Source organism: Pristiophorus japonicus, chromosome 1 (genome assembly GCF_044704955.1).
Source record: "Pristiophorus japonicus isolate sPriJap1 chromosome 1, sPriJap1.hap1, whole genome shotgun sequence".
Lineage (NCBI taxonomy): Eukaryota > Metazoa > Chordata > Chondrichthyes > Pristiophoridae > Pristiophorus > Pristiophorus japonicus.
The window spans coordinates 202,746,667-202,762,404 of record NC_091977.1 but is presented as its reverse complement, the minus strand read 5'-3'; the positions used below and the strand labels follow the sequence as shown (position 1 = coordinate 202,762,404).

The 15,738-nt window shown below is 42.8% G+C and overlaps 1 protein-coding gene across 1 annotated transcript; it reads right to left on the bottom strand.

Moving 5' to 3' along the window:
- Positions 1 to 10,728: 10,728 nt before the first annotated feature.
- On the bottom strand, positions 10,729 to 15,452 carry LOC139260192 (gonadotropin-releasing hormone II receptor-like). The gene is made up of 3 exons (XM_070876504.1): positions 14,898 to 15,452; positions 12,207 to 12,414; positions 10,729 to 11,006 (listed from the first exon to the last, which is right to left on the bottom strand). Exons 1-3 carry the CDS (start codon positions 15,450 to 15,452, stop codon positions 10,729 to 10,731), a joined length of 1,041 nt encoding a protein of 346 aa, XP_070732605.1.
- Positions 15,453 to 15,738: the final 286 nt, after the last annotated feature.

The following is a 15,738-nucleotide window of genomic DNA, read 5'->3' as shown; positions in this document are numbered from 1 at the left end:
TTTATTTTCTGAGCGGGTTATAAATCTGTGGAATTCGCTGCCTCAGAGAGCTGTGGAAGCTGGGACATTGAATAAATTTAAGACAGAAATAGACAGTTTCTTAAATGATAAAGGGATAAGGGGTTATGAGGAGCGGGCAGGGAGGTGGAGCTGAGTCCATGATCAGATCAGCCATGATCTTATTGAATGGCGGAGCAGGCTCGAGGGGCCACATGGCCTACTCCTGTTCCTATTTCTTATGTTCTTATATTCTTATAAAGAAAAAAAGGGAAGCTTATAACAGCTACCGGGAACTCAACACTGCAGAAACTCTAGAGGAGTATAAGAAGTGCAGGGATGCATTTAAAAAAGATATCAGGATAGCAAAGAGAGAGCATGAAAGAATATTGGCACGTTAAATCAGGTAAAACCCAAAGATGTTTTATAAATACATTTAGAGCAAAAGGATAACTAGAGAAAGACTGGGGCCTATTAGAGACCATAGATGAAATCTGTGTGTAGGTAGGATTCTTAATGAATACTTTGCATCTGTTTTTACAAAAGAGAGGGGCGATGCAGACTTTGCAATGAGAGAGGAGGAGTGTGAAATATTAGACGAGATAAATATAGTGAGAGAGGGAGTATTAAGGGGTTTAGCAGTTTTGAAAGAGGATAAATCCCCAGGCCCAGATAAAATATATCCCAGGCTGTTAAGAGAAGCAAAACAGGAAATAGCAGAGGCTTGACCATAATTTTCCAGTTCTCTCTGGCTACAGGTGCGGTGCCAGAGGACTGGAGGGCTGCTAATGTTGTACCTTTGCTAAAAAGAAGGGAGAAAGGGATAGACCGAATAATTACAGGCCAGTCAGCCTAACCTTAGTGGTGGGAAAATGATTAGAAAAATTCCTGAGGGACAGGATAAATCTTCATTTGGAAAGGCATGGACTAATCAAGGACAGTCAGCATGGATTTTTCAAGGGGAGGTCGTGTCTGACTAACTTGATTGAATTTTTCGAGAAGGTAACCAGGAGGGTTGATGAGGGCAGTGTGTATTATGTCGTGTATATGGATTTTAGCAAAGCTTTTGATAAGGTCCCACATGGCAGACTGATCATGAAAGTAAAAGCCCATGAAATCCAGGGCAAAATCACAAGTTGGATCCAAAATTGTCTCAGAGGTAGGAAGCAAAGGGTAATGGTTGATGGGTGTTTTTGTGACTGGAAGGCTGTATCCAGTGGGGTTCTGCAGGGCTCAGTGCTGGTCCCTTGCTTTTTGTGATATATATCAATGACTTGGACTTAAATTTTGGGGTATGATTAAGAAGTTTGCAGATGACACTAAAATAGGCTGTGCAGTTGATAATGAAGAAGAAAGCTGCGGACTGCAGGAAGATATCAATGTACTGGTCAGATGGGCAGACAGTGGCAAATGGTATTCAATCCGGATAAGTGTGAGGTAATGCATTTGGGGAGGTCTAAAAAGGCAAGGGAATACACATTAAATGGTACAACACTAAAAAGTGTAGTGGAACAAAGGGACCTTGGAATGCAGGTCCACAGATCCCTGAAGGTCGCAGGCCAGTTAGATAAGGTGGTTAAGAAGGCATATGGAATATTTGTCTTTATAAGTCAAGGCATGGAATACAAGAGGAAGGACTTTATGCTTGGACTGTATAAAACACTGGTTAGGCTGCAGCTGGAGTACTGCGTGCAGTTCTGGTCCCCACATTACAGGAAAGATATGATTGCACTGGAAAGGGTGCAGAGGAGATTTACAAGGACTGGAGAATTTTAGCTATGAGGAAAGATTGGAGATGTTTGGTCTGTTTTCTTTGGAACAGAGGAGGCTAAGGGGAGACCTGATTGAGGTGTATAAAATTATGAGTGGATAGAGTGGATAGGAAGAACCTGTTTCCCTTGGCACAGGGGTCAACAACCAAGGGGCATAGGTTATAAGTAATTGGGGTGAGGTTTAGAGGAGATATGAGGGGAAACTTTTTCATCCAGAGGGTGGTGGGGTTCTGCAACTCACTGCCTGAAAGGGTAGTAGAGGCAGAAACCTTCACCACATTTAAAAATACTTGGATGTGCACTTAAAGTGCCGTAATCTACAGGGCTATGGACCAAGAGCTGGAAAGTAGGATTAGGCTGGATAGATCATTTTTGCCGGCACGAGCACAATGAGCCAAAATGGCCTCCTTCTGTGCTGTAAACTGCTGTTTCTATAATTTTATGAAATTGATAGATTTTGTTAGCCGAGGGTATTAAGGGTTATGGAGCCATGGCAGATAGATGGTGTTAAGATGCAGACCAGCCATGATCTAATTGAATGGTGGAACAAGCTCGAGGGGCTGATTGGCCTACTCCTGTTTCTAAGTTTCTATGTCCCTATCAGCTAATTTTGCACAGGCATGGAATAGAAACTGGGACCTTGTGTTCTGTTTGGCTTTGTTACATATGTTTGTTGAACTAGTACAAGTTTGGAACCCTCAGTGTATCTGATGGTAAATCTATAAACATACTGCATTAAACGATAATTAGCTGACTTCCTGTGGTTCTGCTCACTGTAAAACACAGGTTTGTAATCGTAGACATCATACCATCCATGCTAACTTGGGTAACAAACCAATACAAATTCTTCTTTATTTATCTATATGTGTGTGTATGTGTGAATATATGCATATATATATAGGTGGATAGATATATAGATATAGTTTTAGACAAAAGTGATTTAATTAGGGTCTTGTGTGGTTTGATAGGTAGTGTTTTCTCATAAACTTCGCAATTGAATGTTGCTTTTAGTTTGATTGGGAGAAATCCTTATGATTTTTTTTGCCAAAATTACACCAACACTCAACAATAAAGTTCAATATTCATTTAAAAAAATAACTTTGGACCAAATTGTAGCCCTGAAACGCATATATATGCTGGCTTGACAGTTTTGTGATCATGGGGGGCTTTAAGTTTACAGTAATATTTGCAGGTCTGAGGGTACCTCCTTCTGAGACTTTGGGAACTGTTTTCTGCTGCTGGCTGTTAGAGATAACCAAAAAATACCAGACAGCTTCAAAGTACAACTCTACATTGTTAATTGCAAAACTTCAGTTCTGATTTGGATTTAACCAAGTATTAGATATTTTCTGCTAGTAGAATAAGATAATTTCTTGAATTAATTAACAGAGGGTGGATTCTAGTAACAAATTGTTATGATCTGGAATGCACTGCCTGATAGGGTGGTGGAGGCAGATTCAATAGTAACTTTCAAAAGGGAATTGATATATACTTGCAATGGGAAAATGTGCATGGCTATGGGGGAAGAGCAGGGGAGTGGGACTTATTGGATAGCTCTTTCAAAGGGTTGGCACAGGCACGATGGGCTGAATGGCCTCCTTCTGTGCTCTAGGTTTCTATGGCCGCGATTTCGCCTACCGAGGCGGACTAAGTGTGACCGAAGTAGGTGGCAGACTGGGGGTCCTTGTGCATGAGTCCCAAAAAGTTAGTTTGCAGGTGCAGCAGGTAATCAGGAAGGTGAATGGAATGTTGGCCTTCATTGCGAGAGGGATGGAGTAAAAAAGCAGGGAGGTCCTGCTGCAACTGTACAGGGTATTGGTGCATGCAATTTTGGTCACCTTACTTAAGGAAGGATAAACTAGCTTTGGAGGGGGTACAGAGACGATTCACTAGGCTGATTCCGGAGATGAGGGGGTTACCTTATGATGATAAATTGAGTAGACTGGGTCTTTACTCGTTGGAGTTCAGAAGGATGAGGGGTGATCTTATCGAAACATTTAAAATAATGAAAGGGATAGACAAGATAGAGGTAGAGAGGTTGTTTCCACTGGTCAGGGAGACTAGAACTAGGGGGCACAGCCTCAAAATACGGGGGAGCCAATTTAAAACCGAGTTGAGAAGGAATTTCTTCTCCCAGAGGGTTGTGAATCTGTGGAATTCTCTGCCCAAGGAAGCAGTTGAGGCTAGCTCATTGAATGTATTCAAATCACAGATAGATAGATTTTTAACCAATAAGGGAATTAAGGGTTATGGGGAGCGGGCGGGTAAGTGAAGCTGAGTCCACGGCCAGATCAGCCATGATCTTGTTGAGTGGCGGAGCAGGCTCGAGGGGCTAGATGGCCTACTCCTGTTCCTAATTCTTATGTTCTTATATTCTTATGTAATCCGCTCCCGGTTCTATCTCGCTCTGTTGAAGTAATTTTGCCCTGATTGGGCTTGTTAAGCCCGCCCAATGAGGTTCCCAGCCAATTAAAGGGAAGCGGTTCTGATGATGTCATTTGATGATGCGCCATCAGCTGGTTTCCTTAAAGGGACAATTCCCACATTCATTTTGTCAGTTGTGCTTTCAGTGTTCTGCAGCATTGAGCTGCTGCAAACACTGACAAGCACTGCACAGAGTTCCATAGCTGCACACAGGCTCACCCATGATTCCCTCCATATGCTTATTGAGGGATTCAGAGCATGCAGGGAGGTTCTCTTCCCCTCCAATGGGTAGAAGAGACCTCCCGAGGACAGAACGAAGACTGGTTGAACATTGTACAGGAAGATACATGCAGAGATGTCATCTAGAGGACCTGGCTGCAGTGGCACAAATTTTTCAATGATCTCAGTAGATCACAAAACATTACTGCAAAGCTACACTCAACTTCATCCTGCTTTGCCACTCATCACATCCCCATCACTCTGCCTTCCCTACCCCACACCTGCACAGTCTTACTCACACCAACTTACCTTGCACCTCCACCCATATCTCTCTCGATACATTATCACATTCCCATCTAACTAGCCACCCCTCACACTCATCCTCCTCCTTGTCCAATCGTACCAACTAACAACACACAAGGGTCTTTTAGCCAATGTTCATGTAGAGTTTCTGCTAATGTGTTGTCAAATGTTAACATTTTTATGTTGAACACTTTGCCTTCGTGGACATTTTGTGCGCACCTTTGGAAGTGGCTTAGTGAATTGCAGTGAATGATGAGACATAATGGGATCCCCGCAATGTTGATGAGTGTGAAAGGAATGACTTGGGAATTGTGGGGATGCTTTATGGTGTTAGTGTGGGATGGTGCCAATCTGGCACATCATGTGGCAGCCAGGGTGTACAACATCAAGCGAAGTAAATCTGGCTATGGTAAAGCCATCCCCGGTCTCCTGGGCAGCAACGTGCTCAGGTGCTGATGCCCTGTGTCCTGCGCAGCATCAGTTAATTGCAGAGAAGGTTGGTGTTGTTGTTAGTGTTGCTGGTGTGCCTGGTGATGCTGGTGTTGGGGCTGATCATAATGGGAGTCTGAGGACCAAGGTGAAATTTCTTTCAAGGGCACCGATACTGCGGGAATAGATGGCAGCTGAAGTTGAGATAACAGAAGCGACCTGTCAATGGTGAGATAGGTTGATACAAGGAGGTGATAGTGGATAGAGAGGAGGACAAAGGGTTTGATTAGGGCAGGGAAAATAGAGTACGAGAAGAAGCTTGCAGGGAACATTAAAATGGACTGTAAAAGCTTCTATAGATATGTAAAGAGAAAAAGGTTAGTAAAGACAAATGTAGGTCCCCTGCAGTCAGAATCAGGGGAAGTCATAACTGGGAACAAAGAAATGGCAGACCAATTGAACAAGTACTTTGGTTCAGGATTCACTAAGGAGGACAAAAACAACCTTCCGGATATAAAAGGGGTCAGAGGGTCTAGTAAGAAGAAGGAACTGAGGGAAATCCTTATTAGTCGGGAAGTTGTGTTGGGGAAATTGATGGGATTGAAGGCCGGTAAATCCCCAGGGCCTGATAGACTGCATCTCAGAGTACTTAAGGAGGTGGCCTTGGAAATAGCGGATGCATTGACAGTCATTTTCCAACATTCCATAGACTCTGGATCAGATCCTATGGAGTGGAGGGTAGCCAATGTAACCCCACTTTTTAAAAAAGGAGGGAGAGACCGGTCAGCCTGACATCGGTAGTGAGTAAAATGATGGAATCAATTATTAAGGATGTCATAGCAGCGCATTTGGAAAGAGGTGACATGATAGGTCCAAGTCAGCATGGATTTGTGAAAGGGAAATCATGCTTGACAAATCTTCTGGAATTTTTTGAGGATGTTTCCAGTAGAGTAGACAAGGGAGAACCAGTTGATGTGATGTATTTGGACTTTCAGAAGGCTTTCGACAAGGTCGCACACAAGAGATTAATGTACAAAGTTAAAGCACATGGGATTGAGGGTAGTGTGCTGACGTGGATTGAGAACTGGTTGTCAGACAGGAAGCAAAGAGTAGGAGTAAATGGGTACTTTTCAGAATGGCAGGCAGTGACTAGTGGGGTACCGCAAGATTCTGTGCTGGGGCCCCAGCTGTTTACATTGTACATTAATGATTTAGATGAGGGGATTAAATGCAGTATCTCCAAATTTGCAGATGACACTAAGTTGGGTGGCAGTGTGAGCTGTGAGGAGGATGCTATGAGGCTGCAGAGTGACTTGGATAGGTTAGGTGAGTGGGCAAATGCATGGCAGATGAAGTATAATGTGGATAAATGTGAGGTTATCCACTTTGGTGGTAAAAACAGAGAGACAGACTATTAGCTGAATGGTGACAGATTAGGAAAAGGGGAGGTGCAACGAGACCTGGGTGTCATGGTACATCAGTCATTGAAGGTTGGCATGCAGGTACAGCAGGCGGTTAAGAAAGCAAATGGCATGTTGGCCTTCATAGCGAGGGGATTTGAGTACAGGGGCAGAGAGGTGTTACCACAGTTGTACAGGGCCTTGGTGAGGCCACACCTGGAGTACTGTGTACAGTTTTGGTCTCCTAACTTGAGGAAGGACGTTCTTGCTATTGAGGGAGTGCAGCGAAGGTTCACCAGACTGATTCCCGGGATGGCGGGACTGACCTATCAAGAAAGACTGGATCAACTGGGCTTGTATTCACTGGAGTTCAGAAGAATGAGAGGGGATCTCATAGAAATGTTTAAAATTCTGACGGGTTTCGACAGGTTAGGTGCAGGAAGAATGTTCCCAATGTTGGGGAAGTCCAGAACCAGGGGTCACAGTCTAAGGATAAGGGGTAAGCCATTTAGGACCGAGATGAGGAGAAACTTCTTCACCCAGAGAGTGGTGAACCTGTGGAATTCTCTACCACAGAAAGTTGTTGAGGCCAAGTCACTAAATATATTCAAAAAGGAGATAGATGTAGTCCTTACTACTAGGGGGATCAAGGGGTATGGCGAGAAAGCAGGAATGGGGTACTGAAGTTGCATGTTCAGCCATGAACTCATTGAATGGCGGTGCAGGCTCGAAGGGCCGAATGGCCTACACCTGCACCTATTTTCTATGTTTCTATGTTTCTAATCCAAACATCTCCAAACTGCATAAAGCTCAGAAATGTATTTCAAATCCTGAAGGCTCCACATTGGAAAGTGAATAACTGTGAAATGATAGCTTTTATACCACTTTTGCAGCTGTCACCTATTCAAACCAATGGAGTCACTGAAAACCCAGTGTACTTACCTGACATGATCCCCGAGTGACGGGAACCTCATAAAAAAGTTGGAAAAATGGTTAGTAGCTGGTGAAATGTTGCTTAAATACTTTTAAACACCCTCTTAAATATTTTAATTGGCTCACCCGCTGCTTAGTGCCAGGTCTGCAAAGGGCAGGCAGAGCCAATACTTGGGGAAACTTACACGGAGGTGTGTTTAGAGTGGGATACCACCCCGCTATCAATTTTTTAGATTTTGACAGCGGACCTGCCTCCAAACCTGCCCTCTGAGTGTGGCAAAATCCAGCCTTATGATTCTATGTAATGCACTGTTTTCAACTGTAAAGTAGATTAACAACACTTGCATAATGAAATATGTTTGGAACAGGGTTTATTTGTTACTGGATTGAATTGTGCCTGGCAGTCTTCCATAGAATTACATAAAATTTTACAACATAGAAACAGGCCATTCGGCACAACAGGTCTATGCCGGCATTTATGCTATACACGAACCTCCTCCCACCTTACTTCATCTCAACCAATCAACATATCCTGCAATTCCTTTCTCCATCTCATACTTATCTATCTTTCCTTAACATACATATGTACTAATTGCCTCAACCACTCCATGTGGTAGCACGTTCCGCATTCTTATCATTCTCTTAGTAAAGAAGTTTCTCCTGAGTTCCCTATTGGATTTAATAGTGATTATCTTATATTTATGGCTCCTAGTTATGGACTCACCCACAAGTGGAAACATCTTCTCTCCATCTATACTATCATACCCCTTCATAATTTTAAAGGCTTCCATCAGGTCACCTTGTAAAAATGGAAGGCATAGCATCATTTGTGACAGGAATGGACCTGTCGTAGGAGAAGGAAAAAGAGGAATAAAAGGTAATATAGAGGGGAGAGTCGGGACTCAGCTAGGATAGGGCCATACCTCAATTACCAATTGCATCCAAGGAGCATTGTTGCATTTCGAACTTCAGGCATGATAGGGAATTAATTTAATACCTCCTGCAGCAACGCAGACTCAAGTCTATCTTTTATTCTATTTTTCAAACTTTGATCCGTGAGCTGAACCTTATGTTACAATGTTTTTCATACCTCCATGCATGCACGACTTGTGAGCTCAGTGCCCCTCACAGTTGTTTTTTTTATTGTCCCTTAGTGGGCATGTACTATCACCTTGTTAGTTTCTACCTCCACACATTGACAATCATGATCTATGCACAGTTTTTACAGATGAACAGTAAAGTAAAATGATAGGGGGAATGAGCAAAAAGATTCAAGATTAAAGAACACAATAATCCAAAAAGGGGAGGAAAATAGAAGAAAATCCAAAAATGGGTGCTGGGGAGAGTAGCTGGATAGCTCTCTGGGTCAGACTTTGCCCACCTAGAGAACCTGGGCTCAAATCCAGACCAGATTGATGGGATGCAAGCCTTCACAGTCAGTAGGTTGTAAGGGTCCTATCTGAAAAGAGTTTGGCCTGTCTTAAAGCGGACCCGAGTGTGCGTAAGCCTACATCACAAAACTATCCCTAATTTGGCACTAATTAACAATACCATTCAGACAGGCCTAATGATCATATTATTGGGTGAGCCTTTCCATTCACATTACAGGTCAAAATCCCCTGACAGACAAATCTCATAGAATTAGATATAAATATACTATTTTTGTGCAATCGCATACCTAACAGGTGACAAAGGAGAGGTTTAAACTCAAACTTGATAAACTGAAGGCCTTCCCAAATCTCTTTGCCTCTCCATCTCTCCCTCCTCCTTTAAGGCACTCCTTAAAACCTACCTCTTTGACAAAGCTTTTGCTCACCTGCCCTAATGTCTTGTTCTTTGGCTCAGTTTCAAATGTTGTCTGATTATGCTCTGGTGAAGTGCCTTGGAACATTTTACAACATTAAAGGTGCTATGTACATGCAAGTTGTTTTTGTTTCTGTTATAACACGACATCTGTTAACACTGGCACCCAACTTTATAAAATCATAGAATCATAGAATGGTTGCAGCACAGAAGAAGGCCATTCGGTTAGTCGAGCCCGTGCCAGAGCAAGAGCACTTTAGCTAGTCTCACGCCTCCGCCCTTTCCCCGTAGTCGTACATTTTTTTTTTCTTTAAGGTACTTATCAATTCCCTTTTGAAAGCCATAATCAGATCTGCCTCCACCAGCCTTTCAGGCAGTGCATTCCAAATCCTAACCACTCGCTGCGTAAAATAAGTTTTTTCTTATGTCGCCTTTGGTTCTTTTGCTAATCACTTTAAATTGGTGTCCTCTGGTTTGCGACCCTTCCACAAATGGGAACAGTTTCTCTCTATTTACTTTATTCAGACCCCTCATGATTTTGGACATCTCTATCAAATAAACTTTATTTATGTTTCATTTTATGTTGTGAAACACGTACTTCATTATAAATATCACAAATATTTAGCTCCTGCAGGCTTTCGTTATGATAAGGCTGGAGGGCATTGATACTTTTAGTCGAAAAATACAATCCTTGATTAAACCTTTAAAAGTGTGGCAGGGCTGTGCTGATCCACACTAGTACCTAGAGTTAAAGGAGAATAAAAGCCTAAAAGGAGTACTGTCTCTCATGCATTATGTTAAAAAAACTTATCTCATACCTGGTAGATGATGCCTCAATTCAGTAATTAACTTCCCTTCCCATGAAGACTTATTTCAGATCTATTTCCACCAGATGCCACTTCAAAAATTTAGTTTACAGAGGCAGCCTGTGTGCATCCTGGAGCAGTTCTATGTGTTAAAGTGCACGTAAGCACTTTGGGTTGGTTTGGATGTTAATCCAGAGGTGCCTGAGCTGAAAAGTGTTTCTTGTAGCTGAGTACACAGCAATAAGTAGCTACACAAGTCTTCGCTGGACAACTGAAGAGGTTAGTGAGTCTCCTTCACCAGTTTCAGTATTAAGTCAAAAGGAAAAGACTAATAAGTAAAACCTCTAACATGTCATCCATTGATGCAGAAGATCATGCAAGTTGACTGACATTTAACACCCTTTTTTCCAACTGCACTCAGCTGCTGCACATTACTGTCACAAGCCTATTAAATTGTCATTTATTGCTTAGCAATCCACCGAAGATAGAAAACATTCTTGGGGAAAAATGGGAGTAAATAATGATTTTAAATGCTAAAGTTCACAATTAATTGACCAGGAGGATTTCAGGGCATTGTTAGACAACTGCCTTTTTCTTAATTTACATGTGCTTAATTTAATCTTTGCCATGTTGCTCGCTGCATCAGCCGTTGCTGAGCCTGAGATAACCAATACGGCTAATCACTGGATCCATAAAACTGTTCAGCATCCCAAAAGTAAACAGCGCATGGTTGATTGATTCAGGAAGCTCCTTCTTGTTTATCATGGCAGGGAAAAAATTGTACCAAAATCCCAGAATGTAGTACGGGGTCCAGCAAATGATGAAGGTGCTCACAAGGACAATAGTCATCTTTAAGGTTTTCATTCGCACTTTGGGAATATAGTTCTTACTACACCTTGAATCTGCATCTTTTGAGAATACTAGAAAAATAGTAAAGTATAACATTTAGTATCAACATTTAACTATTTGAGAAAAAATATTTTAATTGCTATTTCATAAAAGTTAGCGCCCATGAATAGAACACCCATGAATAATAATCTTACTGACAATTAAAAATTATTTCAGTCCTATTCCCTTGTAAGTAGATTAAGTGGTTTTATTTCTGGATGGCATTTATAGTCCAATTGGTGACTGCTCTTTCCCTCATTGAAGCTAAAATTCATTGTCTCTCTTCCCTTTCTGTAGATGACTCTGTATCACGCACTCTGCTCCAAAATCTCTCCATAATTGCACATGGAAAGGTAAGTAAGAATGGCCCAGGTAGACTCAATATCTGAAGTCTTCCATTCCTTCTGGGAAGTATCTGATCTCCACTCTGTGCCTCCCTGTGACGTGCAGGTGAGATTGAAAACCCAATGGGTGAAAAATCCTGGGCACAAATCAACATTTCACTGCTCTGTGGCAGAGTGAATTGGAGCTCCAGTAGTAGCAGAACACCCAAATTATTTTCTTTCCTCTCTGGTCTGGGGCATTGAGGCCAATTGTTGCAGCCCTACCTCTGCCTGGGCTGAACTCAGCCAACTCAGATCAGGCCAGTGAATGAACTTAGGAAGATTGGAATAGAAGTAGGCCATTCAGCCCCTTCAGCCTGCCCCACATATCAGTTAGATCATGGCTGATCTGTATTGCAACTCCATTTCCCTGTCTTGATTCTTATTCCCTTGATTCCCTTATCTAATAATAATCTATCAATATCAGTTTTGAAAGATTCAATTGACCTAGCCTTTTGATGGAGTGTCCCAGTTTTCTACTGCCTTTTGTATGAAGAAGTGCTTCTTGATTTCACCCCTGAATGGTCTGGCTCTAATTTTAAGGTATGCCTCCTTGTTCTGGATGCTCTCATTAGAAAAAATATTTTATCTTTATCTACCCTATCAAATCCTTTTATCATTTTAAACACCTATACTCAAGGGAATATTTGAGGCCTTCCTGATCGGTATATTACAATACCACACCAGAAGCTGTATTTACCTTCTGAGCCATCACAAGAACACCTAAATGATTCTTAAACAGATTCACATTTTAAAATTGCACCAGTCCGTTTGACAGTGGCTGCAAGGACAATGTATAAAATTGGTTTGTGCCACATCAAAAGAAACAGAGTAAAACAAAATACTTACTATCTCCATTTACTCTCATCTTCCTTGTAATTGTGATTAATATGCTTGTGTAACAAAATACCATGATTATAAGTGGCAGAAGGAAGAGCCAGAGGAAGGTGAAGAAAAAGTAAACCTTTTCCTGCCAAGCCTCCTTGAAGCTGCCATGAGTCACGCATTGAGTGAATGGAGCTGGTACCGAGATGGAGACAGTGTGAAAGAGGAAAAGCTGCAATGAAAAAAAAGTGACTGATTACTAATTATTGCATTTGCACACTGCAAATTAAAATAATGAAATATATAGACTAATATGTCTAATGAATTATAGAATCTTATTGCACATAAGGAGACCATTCAGCCCATTGTGTCTGTGGTGGCTCTTTGAAAGACTTATCCAGTTAGATCCATGCTCCTGCTCTTTCCACATAGCTCTGCAATCTTTTCCTTTTCAAGTATATCTCCAATTCCCTTTTGAAAATTACTATTGAATCTACTTCCAGTGCCATTTCTGGCAATGCATTCCAGATCTGGTCGCCCTATTATAGGAAGAATGTGATTGCACTAGAGAGGGTGCAGAGGAGATTTACTAAGATTCTGCCTGGAATGGAGAATCTTAGTTATGAGGACAGATTGGACAGGCTGGGTTTGTTCTCATTGGAAGAGAGGAGGTTGAGAGGAGACCTCATCGAGGTGTACAAAATATTGAGGGGCTTGGACACAGTGGATAGTAAGGGTCGATTTCCATTGGTGGAGGGGGCTATTACAAGGTGGTTGGTGGAAGGTTTAGAGGGGATTTAAGGGGGGGGGGTGCTTCTTTACACAGAGGGTTGTGGGGATCTGGAACTCACTGCCTGGAAGAGTGGTGGATGCAGAAACCCTCACCACTTTTAAGAGATGGTTGGATGGGCACTTAAGGTGCCATAACCTGCAGGGTTACGGAACTAGAGCTGGTAATTGGGATTAAACTGGATGACCTTTTGTTGGTCGGCACAGATATAATGGTAAGTGCTGCAAGAAATAGAATATGGCTAGGGTGATCTTCTGGACTAGTTTCAATCACCTGGATGGATCAGAGAGGAATTTTCCCAGATTTCTTTCTCCCTATATTGGATTGGGTTTTCATCTGGTTTTTTGCCTCTCCCAGGAGATCACATGGCTCCAGTTGGGGTGGAGTGTAGATGTTTTTAGTATCAGGGATGTTGCAGTGGTGTGGGGCGGATTGGTTGGGCTGGGTGCTCTTTGCCTTTTCATCATTGTTCATTGGTTTGTATGTAATCTTTAGGGCTGCTGATGAAGGGCCGGGCGGCTCTTTGACGACCGGTGCAAACACGATGGGCCGAAATGGCCTCCTTCTGCGCTGTAAGTTTCTATGTTTCTATGTTTCTATAACAACTTGCTGCTTAAACAATTCTCCTCAGTTCCCCTCTGGTTCTTTTGCCAATTACCTTAAATCTGTGTCCTTTGCTTACCAACTCTCTCACCACTGCAAACGGTTTCTCCTTATTTACTCTATGAAAACCCTTCATAATTTTAAACACCACTATTAAATCTGCATGGAACCTCTCTATTTTAAGGAGAACAATCCCAGCTTTTCTAGTCTCTCCACATAACTGAAGTTCCCCATTCCTGGTATTATTCTGGTAAAAGTCCTCTGTGCCCAGTATTGGATACTCCAGCTGAGGCCTAACCAATGATTTATAAAGATTTAGTATAACTTCCTTGCTTTTGTACTCTATGCGTCTATTTATAAAGCCAAGCATCCCTTGTGCTTTCTTAATAGTCTTATCAACTTGTCCTGCCACCTGCAAAGATTTGTATATGCGAAACCCCAGGTTTCTATCTTCCCACACCCCCTTTAAAATAGTACAATTTAGTTTATATGATCTCTCCTCATTCTTCCTCCTAAAATTAATCAACATAGATCTGTTCATTACAACAACCTGATTACATTCATCCAGTTACTTGCTACCCAACTGATCATCTGCACAACAAATGCATTTCATTCCGGTTGTAAAACATCGGTAAGAACTCCTCTGGGCGCTATGTAAAGTGACAAAGTAAATTGTGACTTTTTTTGTTTGGTATTTCGAGTTAAATTCGAAACAGTTTCCAAAAGAAGCAATCCCACTGACATTTTAATTGATCTAGGAAATACACCGCGCTGAACAGCAGCAAAGATGTTCAGCAATTACTGTATTGTGTTAAACTCACCTTCACAATTCACTTCATTCATGCTTTAAAAATTGAGAAAGATCAGAACCAAGAGCCACGGTGTGTATTAAATGCACCTCCTACTAACAATGCGTCAGACAAGCCACTACCTATTGATATCATTGTAAAGCCAGCAACGATGCAAACGGAATTAACGATCTGTACCTCCTGGCTGGTTTTTAGTTTCAGTTTGAATTTGCATTTATGCGCAGTATTTGCGATTTCAGTTCGGCTATAGCCCAGACAAAAATCCCATCCATTGCATCAAAGCTATAAAAAAAAAGCTTGGTGAGACGGTGTGGTATCCCAAACTAGGATGTAGCTTTGTGTTGGTGAAGTATTTAGATCTAACCAGTCGAGGATTGTCGGGTATTGTTTTGGCTGCTGCTTAAACAACATGCCTTACATCCTGCCTTGTTCAAACTGCAGTGCGATTACAGCTTGAAGCCCCCCTTTCCTCTCAAAGCCTTGATGCACAGATTGCAGTTCTAGGTGCATTACCTGAGGTATAGCCAGAATGACACTCATGATCCAGGCTCCGATGAGCATGGTTCGGTTCCTCTCGTTGGCTCTGCTAACGCCCAGCGGGTGTAGAATAGCACAGTAGCGATCCAGGCTGATCACCACTGTGACGAAAGCGCACGAGTACATGGAGAGGAGTTTGAGGAACATGAGGAGCTTGCAGGTCGGGTCCCCGGCGTACCACTGCACCGTGATGTTCCAGGTTGCGTCCAAGGGCATCACGATAAAAGTCACCAGCAGGTCGGCGCACGACAAGTTCACGATCAGCGTCCTGATGTGGGATCTGCCGGTGCCTTTGCTCCTCAGGGCGCCGCACAGCACGGTCAGGTTGAGGTAGGAGGAGATCAAGAAGATGACCAAGGTGATGACTACCCTGACTTTGGAGGCTGTCGAGAAAGTGGGCAGCAGCAGCTCGTCCTCGCCGCCCTGGTCGCTGCCCGCGGTGCTGAAAGTCCCCTCGCCGCCCAGGCTACTGTTGGCTGCGCTGCTGTTGCAGAGGGACAAGTCATTGCAGCAAAGTAGCCGGAGGTTCATCGCATTCGCCTCTGCCTCTGCTTCTGCCCGGGGAACGCGGCGGTCGCGGAGTTAAATCTGACCGAGTGCCCTGTCCGGGGGCTGACGGCCGGCGAGCTTTTCATCTCCTGCCCCTTTCCTGATTCACAAAGGTTAACTCCGAGCTGGGGTTTGGCAGCAGAACAGAAGTTGTGAATGAGTCACTTCTGCCGCTTGTGGGAGGTGCTCCTTCCCCTGCCCTTCCCTCTCCTACATTCCCCACAGCAGATAGTTAAGGATAAGATGCTCGATAATTCCCATAACCAGT